This window comes from Anopheles coustani, chromosome 3 (genome assembly GCF_943734705.1).
Source record: "Anopheles coustani chromosome 3, idAnoCousDA_361_x.2, whole genome shotgun sequence".
Taxonomy (NCBI): Eukaryota; Metazoa; Arthropoda; class Insecta; order Diptera; family Culicidae; genus Anopheles; species Anopheles coustani.
The window spans coordinates 49,416,706-49,436,002 of record NC_071288.1 but is presented as its reverse complement, the minus strand read 5'-3'; the positions used below and the strand labels follow the sequence as shown (position 1 = coordinate 49,436,002).

Below are 19,297 nucleotides of genomic sequence, written 5' to 3'. Positions count from 1 at the left end.
TCCTGTTCTTGAGTCAGCCAAACCAGTATGTGTGGAAAAACCTTTAGGAAAACCCAGATACACAAAAACGGGACCGCATTATCCTAACCACAGGCACAATTATTTCACACCGAGACGAACAGCTTAACGAGGAATGAATAGGACGGATTCTGCACAAAATTCCCCATTCTGTCCTGTTCCCACCTTTGTAACAAAAAAAAACCCCTACAATCTTCAACCAACTACAGCTCTTTTTCTCGGAAGCTGTCAGAGAATTAAATTATTGCACCTTTTTCCGGTTGAGTCCGGTTGATTATGGAACCTACAAGTCCACACACCCACTTCAGAGCATATGTTCCGGTAAACGAAGTTCCGAAGCACATCCTACCACCGCCAACTCTTCTTGTGGCTCCGAGATTTTCAGAATACGCTACCCTTTCGCAGGAATGCTAGCACGTGCCCGTGTATGTTAGCGTCATTGAAGTAGTGCTAGTTGATGATGGGGGTAGAGGTGAAAACTGTAACACCATGAAAAGCTATGAAAAGCTGTGCACCTGTCAGAAAAGAGCCCCATTCCGGTTGCGCTCGTTGCATTCTGGAAACTGTTTAATTAAAATGTTAATTACTGTGGTCTCACCCATCTTCGCCCATTGTCCGGGGAAATTCAAAATTGGAAGCATTCAAAAAAAAACCACGGTGTAATCAAACACTGCGCGTCCCAGTTCCCATTTCCACCGTGGATGGATAAGGGTTTTTGAGTTAATAGGAACAGGTGGAAGCCTCAGATCAAGATTTAGAATTCACAAAATACTAAGCGAGCTATATAAGAGCAAATATTACCGCACACGCCGGTGGGTCTCGTATATGCGCAGCAACCGGAAAACTGTACCAAAATAAATACCTAATTGAAACTACCACGGTGGGGGTGGGTAGGGATGGGTTGTAATTTTACGAAACTTTTGACAAATGCAACTTTTCCAGTGGCAAAACTGATTTCAACCCTCTGCCCCATACGAAAACTCTAACCGACGCTGGCAGTTATTGGATTTCAGCGATGCAAAATCGTTCCGCCGCTTGCGGAGTGCAACGGAAAACAACCAGCGCGCGTACGGTCCAACATTTTCCACAAAGTGGGATCGTACTTGCCATTATTTAGCCTGCCACCGGGAACGGGAGAGGAAATGGTGCGCACAATGTCAGCGTCAATTGTAATTTGCTTTTTGCCCGCAGGAACTTTTCTACAGAATTTCATGAAACCAGTGTGATTCGGTTTGCAGTGGGGATTTTAAATAATCATTGAAAGCATTAATATTTTGGAAAGTCGTACAGCAAAACATTTACCCAGAGACGAAAACGGTAAGGACGAGCAAAATAAAATTAATTTTATTTTACAACAATGCAACAACAAACGCTGGATTTATTCGATTAAAAAACTGTTATATCTGAATAGGGGAATCTGAATAGGGGAAGGTGGGGCAAGACGCCCTGGTGGGGTAAGATGCCCCGGCCTGTTTTAAGCTGAATTAAGCCATTAAAAATAATTTAAGTAATAGAATATGTTCATCAACGTATCTAATACAGCGTATGTAAATTTCACTGCACGAAATAATCATTTCAAAAAGAAAACGAGAAAAAGCCAAATTGACTCTAAATGATCTAATATTTTGTCACTTGTATGTAAGGTATGGCATGCTTTGATATTATATTTTTTAAACACCCAGGCCTTCTTTTTTAACCTGATAATGGTATTTAACGAATACCGAAGAGAAACTGTTTTAAAATTCTAAAAATTTTGAATAAATTACATAAAACGGACGATCCTCAAAGTGGGGCAAGATGCACTAGCCGAGGTGGGGTAAGACGCCCTAGCATTCCAAATGTAAACAATGGGGCAGGACGCACCATTAAAACAAGAGCCAGTCGCACGGTGTCTCCATTATCCACGCATTGTTGATTTAAACTAGTCTTATATTAAACATGTCATGTGAGTTTCCACACACCACAACATTCAATCCAATGTGGGTTACTTGGGCTCAGTATCGGACTGTTTACTAGTGCCTCTGCATAGACTAACCTTTCAACAAGCAACCTTGGTCCATCTCCTGCTTGTTTTGGGTCGTCTTGCCCCATGTTTACGTAGTAGTGCGTCCTGCCCCACCGGTTGGGCCATCTTGCCCCACTATTGTCAACGGAGCAAAAACTGAAAGGCTCTTCGAAAATCTTATTTAATATGAAATTGAATAGTTTGATATAGTGTTTAATATTTTTCATACTTAAACAAGTTGTTCATTTATCTAACTATGAAAATTAGAGACTTTTTAATGAAAGGAAAGGAAGAAAATAATGTTTTTCGCTTAACGCCCCCCGTCCTGCCCCACTTTACCTTATATTTAAATTTTATACGAATTATATGATGGGATATCATTAAAAATCGCCAGGGATGACGTAATGAAATTAAAGTTTAAAGAACGCCAGTAAAAAAACATGAAGCTTGTGCGTAATTAGCACAATGAGCCCCGTAGTAACGGGAAGACTTTGGAAAACAAAAGACCAAAACATTCCAACCCTCTTTGTCGCTAGTATTTTACACGAAGAATCTTTTAGGCATTCACGTGCTCATTATCCTTCACGGGTGCGCGCGGCAGAGAAATTGTCTATAGCCACAGAAAACTTCACCGCAAGTAAAGCCGCGGCCGTGACGAAAGAAACATCCTATCTGCGTTCAGATAATGTAAACGGCTTGCGGTGGTAGTACCGCAACACAAATAAAAGGCACTGACCAAAAAAGGAAATGGTCCCAAGGTTCCCAGCCGTACTTATTATGGTGAAAGTCATAAAAAAAAATAATAACAACCTTCTGTTTCCCGGCATGAAGAAAAACTTTTCGAACGCACGCCCGCGAACGAGAACCAGAACCGTTTGGGTGATGTTTTCAAAGCCCCCCATCCGAAAACCCCTCCACCCCGGTAACCGCTGCAAATGGAATGTTTTCATTGATGGTGAAGTTTAAGATGACAGGCGAAGGATCGTTTCTGCGATCGCTTGTGGAAAAGCGGAGAGGGAAACAAGTTAACACAACGAAACAAAACGTAGCAGCGGGATGAGAAAAGTAGAAGTAACAACAACAGAAAAATACAGACAGACGGAGGACATTCCTCCCCTCTCCCGATGGTCCCATGACTTCTCCGAAACAGAAATGGTTGAATAATGTCGGTTAAATGACGAAACTCTCAAGCGCCGCGAATGATAACGGCAGCGCGACGAGGCAACAACAGGACATCATTACGCATCATCGACATCGCCCATCAGCTCGAATTGACGTTCGACTGGCTCAGACGCGGCCTTAGCCTAATGAACTGTAGCGAAGGATAAATGGCAAGATTTACAGACTCGATAGCAAATGGAGCATGAGGATCGTTTGCGCGCTCCTTCACGCGGCTTATCGGGATTCGATGCTTTCTCCCGGCGGTCGCAACGGCAAGAGGGAAGCCAAGGAGAAGCAAACGCCAGCAAAATGTTTCGAGGGAAACATAAATAAAACAACCATTTGCTCACAAGAAGAGGCTTTGCTCATTGCCGAGAATTTACGCTGCACGGTTTACAGCAGAAGAAGGCTGGTTGGGTTACCGAAGCATCCGGATTGAGCCATTTGTCGACTGTTTACATAGCGTAAAAAGTGTATCGTAAGGTTAACGATGTCTTCGGTGAAAAGTAAATGATGTAAATAAACCAAACACTTTTTTCTACTCAACGCTATTACGATTATGTTATACGAATACGATGAGATATATTGTGATACAGAACAATTTCGAATGTTGCTTTAAATACATCAATTATTCTTTCGAATCGAAACATTTCGTTTTCATTGAAACATTTGGTTAACTATTGATAACTAATAGTTTTGCATGAATTCAAACATGAAGACCGTTATTTGCATAAAGATGATTCAAAAGTAACTTTACTTATTCAAAAGTAACTAGTAACTTAAGGAATCTATACAAAATAATGAACAAAATTAAAATGACTCATTCATCGAGAATACGTGCACAATAATGTTTAGAGACAAAATTTAACAACAACGGCTGCATACTAATAATTTGACAATAAAAATGAGAGCAGCAAAACCAAATTTGATTGATGGTAAAATATTTAAGTTCTGTTTCAACTAAACATACGAAAAAAACTTTTTCTGTTTGAATGATTGAACAAAAACATTAGGTAAAAGTTGTCAAGAAATCAAAACCAAAAAGTAAATTTTGAATGATTTCAAAATCAATAATGCATATGATTTAATTTGAAGCTCATTCGACACATAGAACATATTTTATGTACAGTAAACGTTCATGAGCGAAACCTCCCATTTGCGCCGTGCTGAAAAGCGAAACCTCAGATAACATAATTTGTTCAGAAAACAAACAACAAATTACGCCACCACTGTACGGCATATTGTAATAAATATTCAATTTGAACTCCCATCCTCTCGTAACTTCCACAACCACACAGAGGGTCTCACATTCGATAACTGCGACAATTGCAGTTACCATAAACGTAAACAATACACACACACGAACAAACACACACAATGGTTCAACACTAATTATCACACTTTTCGAAGAGCAGTTCGGTTCTAGCGGTGCACGGCACATTAAATCGAACCATTAGCACACAGGCCCATCGTAACACATCACCAAACCCAAAGGGCCATCGGCCGCCTCCCGCGACTACTAATTACTACTATTATCAAATTACATTGCATTACGAGCGGTGCGCGCGCAGATGCCGTTGATTTCACTTCACGCGACTCCTATTTAGCGTCGCACTTTGCGCCGGCACAAATAAAAGCGACGATTTTTCCCAACCCCCCTTCCATCCCTCCCTGGGAGGGCCGACGATTTTTCCCGGCCACAGTATCACATGAGCCTCAAGCGAAAAATGCCGCCTAGCTCTTCCTCCCAACGGTATCGCTCAATTTCACTGCACAGGTTTTATCATATGCAAAGCAATTAGTTTAATGGGCGCCCGAATGTAAATAGGTACAGTGGATTGTCGATTCAGTTAGTCTCCAGCAGATATGCAGGCAGCGATGACCAACTGCAACCTCCTCTGTCGCTACTCCAAAGGGCATTAGAGTTTGCGCGCCACGTGGGATGTAAAAGCAACCGATGATGGAAGGGAAAAATCCTCCCGGCGGTAGCATCATAACCGTACGTCATCGCGTAGGGAGCGATATCGGTTTAGGTAGTGAGTCGCAGGTTCGCCGTTTAATGGACTCCAGAGGGTTTTACCAGACTGGTCCGATTCGATCGTACCAGCAGCTCGGTCAAAATTATCCGTACCGTTTACCCAAAATACCTAACTTTTTTGCAGCGGGTTTAAACTAGTTGAAAATACAAATTTCAAAACTTCAACAGAATTTTATATAAGGTGTACAATGTGACCTTTTGCTTGGGATCCGAGCCCTTGATGTGTAATTAACGTCATCTAATGGATCTAATTGGGTACGAGTGTGGTAGGAATGTTTCAAACCAAAATGATATCCGCTCTTATTCCGTACCACAACGATGGTCGTCCTTCTTCTGGTCAAGGATTGGCTGAAGACCCCGTATTACGAACAACAACACGACGTCGCTCCACCGGCAGTGAAACCCCTTTTTCCGTTCATTCTCCATCGAAAAACCTCACCCTGTCTCCATTTCCTGCGATTGCATGAAGTTATTACAATTACTACAATAAACTTCGACCCTGAAAATGGGAGGCGCTGGTTGAATGGCACCCGTCAATTGCACGCTCGCCCGCGAGTTTGTGACAAAGGCGCACCCACCACGCGGCGGGAAAAGGTGGTACCGAAGGGGAGGGTACGAAAAGGGGGGACGTGAAGGGATCTATCGCTTTCGAGAATCGGTTCGCAGCAGCAGTTTGTGTCCTGTCGGAGAGACCCGGCCGGAAGCCCCGGAAAGCTTTATGCACGGTTCACGTCGTAATGATGGGTCGGTCGGTCGGGGAGGAGATAAAAGAAAGGAAGAGTATAGGACGAACGGTAGGGAACAGACCACCACAATGTTCATAACCGGACGCTAGGATTCGCTTCCTCCACCCAACCAACCAACCAACCCCCGTTCAGTTTTCCCGGAACGTAGCCGGAGTGGTTCATGAATGGCAAAAGGATTTATTTTCCACCGGAGGATAATAATTATACCGTGCTCTGCGGTAGCGCCCTTCGGATGTGCGCCCATTCCCCCCCTCCGCTATTATAACCGAAGCAGGGGAAGCACACTTTGTGTCCGTGAACGTCGGGGCGGTGTTGGATTCTAATCCGCTCTGTTCCGCGGCCCATCTCGCATGGCTGGTTTTGTTTTTATTATGACGTTTTTTGGAAAACCCGGAACTGAGCTAGATGCAGCATACATATAGGTGGGTGCTGTGTGGATGGTTCGTAACATTGGTGCAAATTTAACCCCAGCCCACCAGCCACCAAACACACCACGGTACCGGTGGCGGGAGTGGATGTGAGTGTGGTGGCCGTTGAATAAGCCGATAAACGGTGTGTTTTGTTAAAGTAAACTCCTTTCGTCCGCACACACACACACACCGGAAACATTATTAACGAGGCCCCGGGTGGAGTAGTTAAGCGGTGGCGCCTATGGTTGAAGAACGTGATGGTATTTGAACAGAAAACTTTACCCTTTTAATGCCCTATAAGCTGGCTCAAACCGTCCGATGGTTTTATACAGCTTGCCCATTAATAAGCGACGGTGTAAATCCAGCGAACAATTTACCGACGAGTGCCACATTTCCATTAGCATGCTTGTTAATCACATCACATCAGGATTAAAACTAACAGCTATGTAATCCATCGAAACGAACTAATTTCACACCAATTTAAAAGAAACCTTGTATATCTGCGTACAGGTGCTATAACTCGATTCAAAGGCACGAAAACATAACAAAAATTAGAGTCGCTGTCACTGATCTTTGCCTCAAACCCACGCATGACTGTAATAGCTCATCAGGTTCTGTTTCTAACTCATCAGTTTTTGTCTCGTGTTCATCTGGTTTTGTCTCTTGATTTCCATTGTCTTCAACTAAAAATTTGGTTATTTAGAATGATTCTTAATACGAAGAGTTTTGTTTATACTATTTTTTGTACTATTATTCTGACTATTTTGTAAAGCTGCCTACAAAAATGAAATGATGCGAAATTATTACTAAATCAAAAGTTTGGTACTGACCAATAAACGGTAGCGTTTGTGTGAACAAAAAAACAAGTAACATTTAGCCGCTATGAAAATAAGTTTATATCGGAAAACACGGAGGTAGATATAGGTATATTAAAGTTTATAGTATAGAGGTGAAATAGGTGGAAGTTAATTTTAAAGCAAACACGTCTTTGGTTTGTACAGCGTAAATAACTCGGAAAACCACAATTGCCCTTTTTACTTTCATGTTTTCGGCAAGAGACAAAACCTGATCAGTTGGAGACAAAGTCAGATGTGTTAGGGACAGAAGCTGATGAGTTATTGCAACACTTTAGGGTGTTGTTTTCTGCTGCTTTCGAGATAAAATTTAGTGCCAACGGTTGTACGTTGTTATGGACTATATAAATATGTGCTATTTTTCGATTTGTTTTAACATAAATTATGCGTACAAACTAAGACTACAACCAAATTTCCCACGAGCTCAGATTGTTATGGAGTGTAGCTATGTTTACGATTTCGGTTGAACATAAATTATAGCTGCCCTGATATTGATATGCCGATAAAATGGTGAAAAGGGAAAGAAAAAGCCAATCGCAACGCAACCCAAATGTAGTGTGTATACTTCTGCAACCATCTATTTCGTTTGGACATAAGGAAATGGCATTATATCATGCACCGTGGGGAGCACTTATCCAACTCCACAAACCGCAGATAAGCCAAAGCCATTCATAAAACACACAATAGGAGCGCGGAAGTGGATCTTATCCCTCGTCGATTGATCCCAAAAAAATAAGACCCATCCGACACTCGAGGTAAAGGTTTGCGTTCGCTTTGTGGGGGGTGTTTTGCGAAGTTCAATGGTATCAAAAACGGCGATCTGGCGCTCACGGGAAAGGGTTCGCCCTATCTACCTACCTTTCCACGATTGATGAACCCGTGTTCGGCCGCCACCCGTTCGGCCAGCCCGGCCTGCTCGCCGTCCGGTATGTGCACGGCCCAGTGGTGCGTGAAGTGGCGCGCCCCGTCCAGCTCGCCGCCGTCCTCCTGCCGCTCGTTGACACTGTTGAGCGCCTCGGCGGGGACAACGACGCCGCCGCCGCCCGCCGTGGAAGAATGAAGCAGGCTACCGAGCAGCCCCCGCTGCTGTTGGCTGGCACTTGCACCGATCGTTACATTTTCATCACAGTGAACCGCGGAATCGATACCGCTAAATACTAAAACTACCGTTAACGCTAGCACTAATTGAAGCTGGAAGAGGCGACTCCACGGACCGGCTCGGTGATAGTGATAGTGGTGGTGGAGGTGCGAGTGGTTCGGTGGCGCTGCCTGGCCATTCCTCCGGTGCCTCCTCCGTCGTCGTGGCGTCGGCGTGTGGGCACTGGAGCACTCGCCGTCACTACTACTGCCACCGTGACTGCGTTCCGGTGAACGCGGTCCATACTTAAGCACGGAAAAATTCGATGCGTCAAGGGAGGACCCCCGCGGTTCGTGCAGCTGCACCGGGAATTGAGAGTCCACTCCATCCAGCATCGGATATCCGCCGGCAGCGACTCTGATGCTACTATCGCCAGGAATGTCGACCCGTCGACTGTGCGCCTCTGCTTCGGACCATCGGGACGACGACGACAACGTGGTGGAATGGTGCGCCGAGGGATTCCTACTACGGCTGCCACCGTTCCTACCGGTCACTTTGTGCTCGCACTGTTGGCTCGCGCCCGCTGCAGTCATTCTGGGGCGGAGCAGCGCTCTACACCTCGGCACTCGCGGACAACTCACACTGGCAGGCTGCTGCTGCTCGGGCGGGGATCGGATCCCGAACGCAACTGCCACCGGAACGAAGGGATAACACGCCAACAAAACAAACGGGATACGCGCTGCGCACTCCTTCGCACGGCATCAGTAGAGTGGCGCGACCTTCGGGTTGGACGAGATGTCAAGCTCAGTCCTGCACACTCCTGCGTCGCAGGGTTTTTTGGATATTACACTGGTTTTCTGGCACGTACGTATTCAGTCAAAGTTCATCGTTCGTCGGATGTTCTCGTGCAGCACCGCAAGAGTCCGTATTTCGGCACAAGCTTTTTCAGGTGAAATTCACCGGCTGCTTTCGCGTGCAAATCAGCGTCCACTTGTTCCAAGAAATCGCTCTCAAGGCCTCGTTCAAGCTGCTGTTCTTTCTCGCGAGGATAATCAAGATGATTTAATTAAAATATAATTATTATTAATTTCACCGCCTTGACGGACGACCTTCGTTCGTTGGTGCGAGCCGCTCGTTTTCAAGAGCAGAACAGGCAGCTGCTGTATTTGCCAGCATTTAGCGTGTAGATCTTGGCCTCCAGTTTAAGCTCCACCGCTTTGTCCTCTTTTGCCTTCGCAAGCACCGCGTAGGCCAGTTGGTTGCTTGCCCACCAACTCTGCCGGCGCTCCTTATGTTTGAGGTGAAATTTATACTACTGCCCCTCAGTCTTCAGGTTCTCTTCGCGGCGCTGATCCACCAATTTACGCCGCCTTAGCGACGACCTTCTCGTTTTACTCGCCAACCGATCCTTATCCTTTCTTAATCAATCAATTAAAACCGTGCCCGATGGAGTGTGGGTAGATTTTCGGCACCCATCGACGGAAGGGTTCACTTCAAACTCGCCGGTGGTTGTTGTAAGGACGAAAAACGAGGCTCGAGATTTACAGCTACTAGTTGCTTCGTCTGGGCGATGATGGGTGATGTTGAATGATAAACGGGTAACTGTCTACAAACACCGTTCTCCGTTTCTTGCGGCTGTTGCACGTTGTCGTTCCGCTAAACAAGGTAGCCACCAGGTACGCAATCGGTCCGTTTATACGATGTACGTTGTTGCTGGATGTTCTGTTTTAGAGAAATAAAAAACAAAATTGTACTTAACTGCTATAAACTAGGAACAAACTAGCAATAACTATATCATAACCGTAGCCTACTGCGGAACGTAATCAGACTCTTCTACGGATGGTCCAACACTCTTGCACAAAACCTAACAAGATAACTCTTGCTCAACCGCACACTAGAGCAACATTCATCGTCCTCCGGTAGCTTCGGTAACGGTCCTCGAGCTGGTTTAACTGAATTAACCACTGCATAATCTACTGGTGAGTCAAAGTTCCTCTACTAGTAGTTCTTCGTTTATCACAATCATCAAACAGCCAATAGAGTAATTCCGAACGGATGATGATGCTGATAAAACCCAGTCCGATCTAAAACGAGAAAAAGAGAAATAAGAAAACATATTAAAACCATGAAACTTTTTCGCAGCGAGTATTTCAGTGTGAGTGTCTGGGTGTAGATTAATTATGGTTTCCCATAGAGCTACGGCTCAGTGTGGCCTGGCATGTTAAAAAGTTTAGTTATACCGAAATGATCTACTATCGTAACGTCAAAGAAATGTATCATAACGAGCTTATTTAACCACAAACGATGATGAAAAGCTCTCAGAAGCCAACGAACTAACCGTACCGTTTCCACTTCGACATATACCCTCGAAGATAAACCCTCTCGAGCACCTGTTTACAACGGTTGTATTGGAATGTAATATATTACACCCGGAAGGTAGGAACTCGGTAGCTAACATCACCAAGCCAACTCCCGAACCCTGGCACTACCGGAAGTTTGTACTGCAGCTGCAAACAAATGGCAAACTTTTCGTCAGCTCATTTGCACCGAGCATTTCAAATACCGCCGGGAGCACAGGGTATTGCTCACATACACATTAATCCACCCTCCCACCTCCCTCACCTCACAAACTTCATCCCCCTTGGCCGTTTTTATGCCGGGGTAATTTCATTTCCCTTATCCACCCGCCAACCAAAATACAACCGGAAACGGTGTTGCATTCCATTCGTGCTTTCGGCTCCGGACTTAACATCAAACGGCCACCTAAGAACGGGCAGTATACACACACACACACACGCTTGCACTCACACCGAGCGCAGAAGTTTATTAATGAATATTGGAAAAGTTCGGGCCCCGAAATCAGTCGGGATTATTATTTATGACACATTAGGGGGCCGCTGGTTGGTGGTGCTGCTCCCCTATATGCCAGCTCCTGTGACGTTGATTGACTAGATAGAGCCTTTCGCCTGTGGTGTCCTTTCTTCCGGGAAGGGGGTTCAAATTGAAATACCGCACACACCGCGCTGTTGTTAGAGATTAGCGAGGAAAAACTAATTAGCGAACGCCATTCCGGTCATTCCTTTCCATCGCCATCCGAACACGGTGGGATTAGCGACGAGTTTCGCACGTCAGCATTTCCCGGGCGATAAGGTTTGGGAAGTGGGGTTTTGCGTTTCCATCGCGTGCTGGACACGTTTGCCACAATCTTCCAATCAATTCGATGAAATGTAAATATAGCATTCCAACACACGATCCAAATGATGTTAGGCGTGTGCTCCATCACTCTCTCTCCCTCCATTGCCGCGACCAACGTTGAGCCTCTGGATGGTGTGCGTGCCTGTTCAAATTGATACTGATATCATTTTATCTACACAAGAGCCTTTTACCCGAGCGGTAGGAAAAACAAAACAAATCACCGCCCATTAGTGAGCGTGGAAATCTCGGTCTAAACGGTGTTAAGTGGCCAGCCTGAACCATCAAACCCTTGCTCGAATGCTGACGAGCACACATCGCGCGTGCACTGCTAATCCAGTTGACCTTAATTTTAAAGTGAATTTTCAGCATCGAGCAAAGGGTGGCTTCCCTGCATAACCACCGTTGATTGTGTCTGTAAAATGACCGCGGGTGACCGAGCTAAACGGGAACACGCAGTTGATGGTACACCAGAACAGCACTTGATCGTGGCGAGCCGCGGAATTCGAGACCACTTCGGAATTGATTTCTACTCAACAAAAGAGAGAAAATGATTCTTTCGATCGAAAGGCACAACATTGGCCGGGCGGTTGAGATGGGTTGGGTTTCCCTACCAAAGGGAGCATTCAGACTAAATGTAATTAACTTGTTTCAACTTCGCAAACAGCCGAAATCCATCTAGATAAACAATTTTAATTTGATTCGATAATTGATACAAATCAAACAAGAGTATCAAGTTACTTTTTCAGCAAACTATTTGAACAAGCTGTGAAGGCAATAAAGTTGTAAATAGTAAATAAGAAGGATTTTAAATTAAGACTTATCTGCTTGATGAACAGCAAAGGATAACACTTTCCTGCATAAAATAAATTGTTGCATTTAACACCTCAACAATCATTCTTTACTTTTTTAGTTTGAAATTGATTAAAATAAGTTCTGCTAATCTGTAAAACATGTAATACATAAAAGAAAATAAAATGTATCAATGCGAACATGAATCGAATCAAAATCATTATTGTGATACAATATATCCTGCTTTGTTTCCCTATTTCGAACAAGATGTCAAAGCAGACACCAACAGCCCAAGGCGATATTTCACGGTAACCAAATTTAATCCGGAAGTAAACACCAATTTGTGTTATGTAAAGTGATGCTGTAACATCCGTTTGCCAAATGCAACGGTTGTCATGTTCCCGAAAGCGCCCGCGGACCGTGTTTTGTTTATTTCCATGCGCTAATGAAATTTTCGTCTGTTCCATTCGAGCAAACGGTCGATAAAACCAAACAAATAATTAATTTCTGCTTACTTGCGCCGATGCGCATCAAAAGCAAACAAACACAACAACATCAGCACCACCAACAAACACCACCCTTCGTTGGGGAATGAGATCGCGGATGGTGGGTAGTGGTGGTGATGGTATGATGTGTATGAAAACAATGTTGCCCATCATGCATTTGCAGATTGTTAAGCTGTATTGAATTTAAAAATCAATTTTCAAATGGCTGTCAACCCTCGCTCCTCCTCCTCCTCCTCCATCGGTTGTGTGTGTGTGTGTGTGTGTGCTCAAACTATGTAGGAGTTCGAGCAACCACCATCGACCGTTTCCTATTAGCGTAAGTGTTTTCCACCAGCGTGTGCCGCAACCCAAGGAAAAGCATGCTAGCACGTGTGGACGGTCCTGGTTTTGAGTTGGCTTTCACAATTTAAATATTGAACCTTCCCGGACCGCACGTGTCGGATGCTCGATTCTCGCATCCCTTCCCAAGGAGAGCTGCCTTTGTCTTTTCTTCTTAATAACCGTGACGTTATTATGTCAATATTAATGCTCAACTTTCCACCTTCCTCCGAACGACCCAACGAACGTTTTATACATTGGCACAGGTGGCCTATCTGAGGGGGATAGATTTTTACTTCAACTTATCATGGTCATTTGTTTGTTTCATTTGTCTTTAAATATAACGCTTAGTTTACATGAAGCGCAAAGCAACCAAAGTTTGTCAGACAACTGTCAAAATGTGCACAAATTTGTTTTTCGGTCAGCGAGTGAAAAATAGATTTGCAAAAATGTGCGCACCTAGTATAGAATGCGAGCGGATGGCAAATAGTTGTTTTTGGTGATGTACAATGTTTTTTGATGAGATTTCGATGAACAGATTACCTCTCTGTTGTGTTTTTTATAGTTAAACACTCAAATCAACATTGAATGCGCTTTCATTTAGACCGGCTCACGAATAGTGAAGTGCACAAGAAACGAAAAAAAGTGACCGCAAAACGGGTATTTTCGCGTGTATTTTCAATCTTTTGCGCCTCGTGTAAACTGAGCATAATAATACATACTTCCGGGGATTCGTGACACAGAAGGGAAAGCAGGAGCTTCGCAGACTAATTGCTAACGGACGGCAACCACATAAACCGCCAGCTGACAAATGTCAAAGATTTGAAAGTTTACCCTGGACTTTGACCAGAGTAAACAATAAGTTATCGCAACAGCGACCGTTGGTTGTCATCAAGTAGGCCCTCACTTGCTGCGTTGTGTTTGTTTATTTCCAAGCAAAATCGATTGGTCAATGAGGTCAATCGAAACCACCAAAAATGTTTATTAACGTATATTGCAAATTTAACGAACTGGGATAAACCAAGTAAAAACAAAAACCACAGAAGTGAGTATCGCGAATGGGGATTTTCTCATTCATGATAAAACGCGTTTATTTCACATCATCAACCAACCAACGGCGGACATGTTTGATAAACTAACACGAACGAGCAGATCCAACTCCTAGTGAAACAATACGTTTGATCGCGAGCGCCCGAATGTAAATATGCAATGCGCTGAAGAAAGTGAAACGAAAAAAAAATCTTCAAACGAAGGATCGCAACACCTGAGCGTCGAAATTCGCATCTGGTAACCGCAAAAGGAAAATCGACCCATCAATATGCAAACGAGGCGCGTCGAGCAAAGATACACATAAGACCATAACCTCTTCTTTTCGTCTTCGAATACCGCGGTTTGCAAATCGTACGCTTTGCATGCATTGTTATTCTTTCGCCGTTCTTCGCCTAACCGGGTTTTGTCTGGTGGATTGAGTTTTCCACGAGTCGCACATTCCTTCGCCAGCTCAGCGTCGCGACGGTGAAGATGTTGTGCGGAACATTACAAAATTCATGAAATTCAACCCCGGCTGCTTTCGCCCGCGATCACTTCATCATAGCTAATGCGTCTCTCTCGCCGCATTATCTTACGACCCGTTTACGCCAAAACGACCGTCAGATACACACATGAACACCGAACAGACAAACACACGGAACCGCGGAATCAAATTCGTTTCCATTGAAGTCGTGCCAGGTAGTCCCAGAATTTCTCCTTTAATTTCGAATCCAGCCACCAAAAACGGAAACAGGAGAATGAAAATGGTGAAAATTATGAAATGGTCCTCCCGAGGGAAGTGGGTGGTTGAGCGAAAAAAGTGCGTGCAAAATCGACGCCATCATCGAACGTTACGTTCGGCCTACAACTAACTCTTTCGAATGGTGAGTTCAGGAGGTTTGGAACGAACACAAAAAGATGTTCATACCAATGGTATGCTAGCATTTGCACTGAATTTGCAATTTATGCTAACATGCACATCAACGAGAGGGAAGGAAACGATTGTCCCGCGTTGACCCAAGGGAAATTTTTACGCACCTCCCCGGTCCAATCCATATCGTTCGTGACTAGTGTTGGGTAGTGAGTATTTGAAACTAGTTGAAAAGAGAATTTGGTAGCTCAGTGTTGCATCGAACGAGATCTGAAGCAAACTGATGGCTCCAAATGCACACCTACTCAGGAGGCTCACCACCTCTGACTTGATGGCTCAGCAAACTCTGTGGTGCTGGTGGCTCGGGAAATGTAGTTGTGATGGTGACTCGGCGAACTCAGTTGTTCTGGTGACTTAGTACACTCAATTGTACTGGTGTCTCTGTTAACTTAGTTCAATAGGTGAATCCACAAACTCAGTTTTGCTTGACGTACTGTGTTTTCTCTACTAGGTCCACTTAGCACATTACTGAGCTAGGTAGCTCACTTTTTTCACCTAATTGTGTGCAGTGGCTCCACTCTGCTCACTAAAAAAGCCACTTACCACAATTAGTAATGGATAGTAGAGCCACCTCGCTCACTCTACTTACCTAACTAAGCAATGAGCAACCGACTCGAAGCAAAAAATTTGGCTGAGCTAATTGCTCAGGTGGCACACTAAACCCAGGTGTGCTGGTGGGTCATTAATTAGCTGTGATTAGTGTTGATTCGTTTTGATCCACGAATCTAATCTTGAATCCGATTCGTGGGATTCATGTTTCTCCAAAATTAACAAATCTCCGAGATTCACAAATCTTCACGAATCTCGAAGAGTAATAAAACACCAAGATTCACGAAAGACGGCTTGGCTAGTTTGAAAATGAGAAGGCACGTTTTTTACTAGCGTTTGCACTTGAGACTGTTCTACGACCGGTGTATTATACATCGTGGCATACTTCGTATGCGAGTCTCCCACACAAACGCTAGTCAATAAACATGCCTTCTCATTCTCTTATTCCTCCTTATTCCTTATTCCTCCTTTAATAAATCTTGTATTTTCATGAATCTTAGAAATTCGTGAATCTTGGAGATTCAAGAATTCTTGGTGACTAATGAATCTGTAACATGAAAATTCACATTCATTGATTCTTATCAAAGATTCATTCAGTGGGTCAGCTCTGCTCACTGAAAAGAGCTACATACCACAACACTATTCGTGACCCTTTAATTTATTCCCTGCATCGTACCAACTAAAGGTCGTCTTTTTGGTTGAAGGAAGCATAAAATAGAAAAAAATGGTCCTAGCAGACGAGGAGGACAGAGAACACGAAAGGGGGGCTATTTATGCACTGGCCCACTAATCTTTGCTAACCTTCTTCAGCAGCGAAGAAGTAAGGTTGCGAACGATATCGTTTCGATGCAGTGCACGTTTAGGATTAAGGGTAAAAAATATTTAAATTACGTTACGCTTCGTCTTGGCTCATCTGAGTTTTCCATTTTTCAAATCTCCCCGGACCTTTGCCCCCTAGCGGAAGACACATGGTGAACTTTTTCGCACTTCCGCATCTAACGAAGCTGATTGCAGAAAGTGTCACGAGCTCCACCATCACTTTCAGTGCAGTGGCGTGGTCCATTCCACTCCTGCTTTCTCTTACGGTGCGACGCACCAGCCGGCAAAGGTACACAAACAATCTTACACGTCCCAGCTGATGAGTTGACATAGTGGAACGTGCCCTGCTTTATCTTCTTCAGGTCCTGTCCGGGCGCTTCACGTGTTTTTCTCCCTCCATCCATTTTGGCAAACGACCTTTCGAGGAACCAGCATCGAAATTGGACAAGCAATCTTTGATACTGACCACCGCACCCATCCATTCGTCCTCCTGTAGTCCTCTACCGGGGATACAAATCAGAAAAAAAGAGTCAAAGCTACACACATGTAAGCTCGCTTCGACGCTGCGCGATCATCGGAGGAGAGTTGGCCAGAAATTTGGCAACAGGAACACATATCCAGTGCGATCCTTGGCTACGGAGCTATGGCGTCGAAGCGTGTAGCTTGTCCAACTCCATTCCTTCAACATTCCCGTGTATCTCACAATTTCCTTTCTCCACTACCTTCGTTGACCCGTGACCTTTGGGGCACGTCGTCATCATGTAGGTGCAGGATCCCGTGGGGCGAGGGTCGCGGTGGCCGGTCTGTTTAGTATGCTATACAACTGCGTTCCGGCCGGTTCACGCTCTGGATGTATCTTTCGTGCAACCTTTAGCCAACGTGTCAAACTGGCCGGACCGTTTTTCCAACCCTATCCGAGATACCGGATAGTGAAGAGGGGGAGGGAGGGAAGGATTGGACATCAAAAACTGCACGCTGCGTGCTTGTCAAGACCATGCTAATGTCAAGAAGGTATTTGTAATTTTTTGCTATTTTTGCTGCGTGGTCTTTGTCGCCCCGAGACTCGTGAGCTTCTAATATGACACATGGAAAAATCCAATCTCTTAACGCCACTGGCATTGAGATGTTTGGCAGAACGGTACATGCTGGGAGATATTGCCCCGGTTAGTCTCGGGGCGAACCATGACATCAGGTGGCACGAATTACGCTGCAGCCGACTCTCTGCTCGGGAATGAACACACTTTGGGAAAACTTTTCTATCGCAATCTGAACTTGGGAGTTCTCGGTAACCGGTGCGTTTGTGATAAAGCTGTGCAATCGCAAGGCAACACTTCATGTGCGACCATATTCTGCTCTGATGGACCGAACCAACGACCGGCGACATAGCATCACTAGTTTATTTCTGCTTGAAGTTATTCCTACAAAAGCGGTAATTGCCTTATAACTAGATATGGCAGAGTTCCTAAGTAGCATTAGCCATGTTAGTATCGCATGCTCATAGTTTATATCAAAATCCGCTTGCTGAAAATTAAAGAAGTTTTTGGATGTTCTCAATCGACTCAAAATCAAAACCAAAATTAGGTACATATGTCAAAAACACGTCAAAAATAATATGATAATACTTTTTGTTCTAATTATGATAAATTATAAGACAAGAAATGGATCCGAAAAAGAAGTTAAAGTACAAAACATTGAACGCACTGATCCAATCATAAACAACAATACATTTCAAATGCATTGCTTCTTGGGTTGCTCAAGTTTAATTTCCGTGACAAATCCAAAACATTTATGAATCTTAAATTATAAAATCACTTAATTTATATTTCAAAATGGACCAATCCAAGATGTGTAGAGATACGGTAACTAGCCACACATTATCACTTGGGAAAGTAATAATTTCATTAGTACATAATTTCAGCACATATTTTTGGAATATTTCTTACTTTTTGTTAGCTTTTAAGAAATACGAAATCTAAAAACTTTCCCTTGGTTTCTATATATATTAGAATCCAAATAAGCAAGCAAGAACATATTTTAGCGATATTGGTGTAAGGTATAAGCATGCTTTAAAACGGTAAAATATGTTCATGCATTACGCCTCAAAGGGCTATTACCAAAGGGTCATCTTCTGGCGCCGTGAAAAGGGTTATTTGGGGGGTTCGTTTTCGGTCCACTTAAGCAAACTTTGAAATTCCTCAATAAGTTTGCTACCACAAAAAGGGGTTGGAAGAATTAAAAAAAAAACCATCAAGCCCACCTTCCACATGGCAAGCAAACAAAGCGGGAAAACGCCACACCCAGCGCGGCGTGACCGTTTTAATAACTTTAAAATAAACATACACACAAACAAGCCGCCTCCACACCACACCTACACCGACCACCAGGGCTGCGCTGGCGGGCGTGAAAAGCGGCTTTCAACCGCGGCGGCAACCTGTTGTGTTGCATGCCCGACGTGCGCATGGGAAAGTGACACGCAACATTTGACATTGTCGCCTCGCGCTCGCGTAACCCCACAGTCGAAGGTGCGATACAAAGTTTTCCTTCCTTTCCCCAGCTGCATTAATTCATGCGTCGTGCGACAAATCGCGTACATTAACATACAAAATGAGAGCGTACATTTAGCGTCTATTAGAAGAGATACAAACGCCTTAATGTACGCTCTCGTAACGTTTCGACCTGGCGGTTGCCTACATGTAGGGGCTAAATGTAAACGGTTTTTTCGGTTTAAAAATTGAAAATTCAAATTTGCCGTTTTATTTTTGAAATTATTTTTATTTTCCTGCCCATTTTTAAAATTATATTATTATATACAAACATTTACAAAATTTGAATATTTTTGGAAGAATACGTA

The 19,297-nt window shown here is 44.0% G+C and overlaps 1 protein-coding gene across 1 annotated transcript in view; it reads right to left on the bottom strand.

Moving 5' to 3' along the window:
• The window catches only part of LOC131259718 (furin-like protease 1, isoforms 1/1-X/2), a 181,476-nt gene that overhangs the window by 82,963 nt on the left and 79,216 nt on the right, over positions 1-19,297 (bottom strand). Inside the window, exon 2 of the mRNA XM_058261290.1 lies at positions 8,091-10,032. Within this exon, the coding sequence (XP_058117273.1) occupies positions 8,091-8,903 (813 nt within the window). The 5' untranslated portion in view covers positions 8,904-10,032. The remainder of the gene's footprint in view (positions 1-8,090; positions 10,033-19,297) is intronic.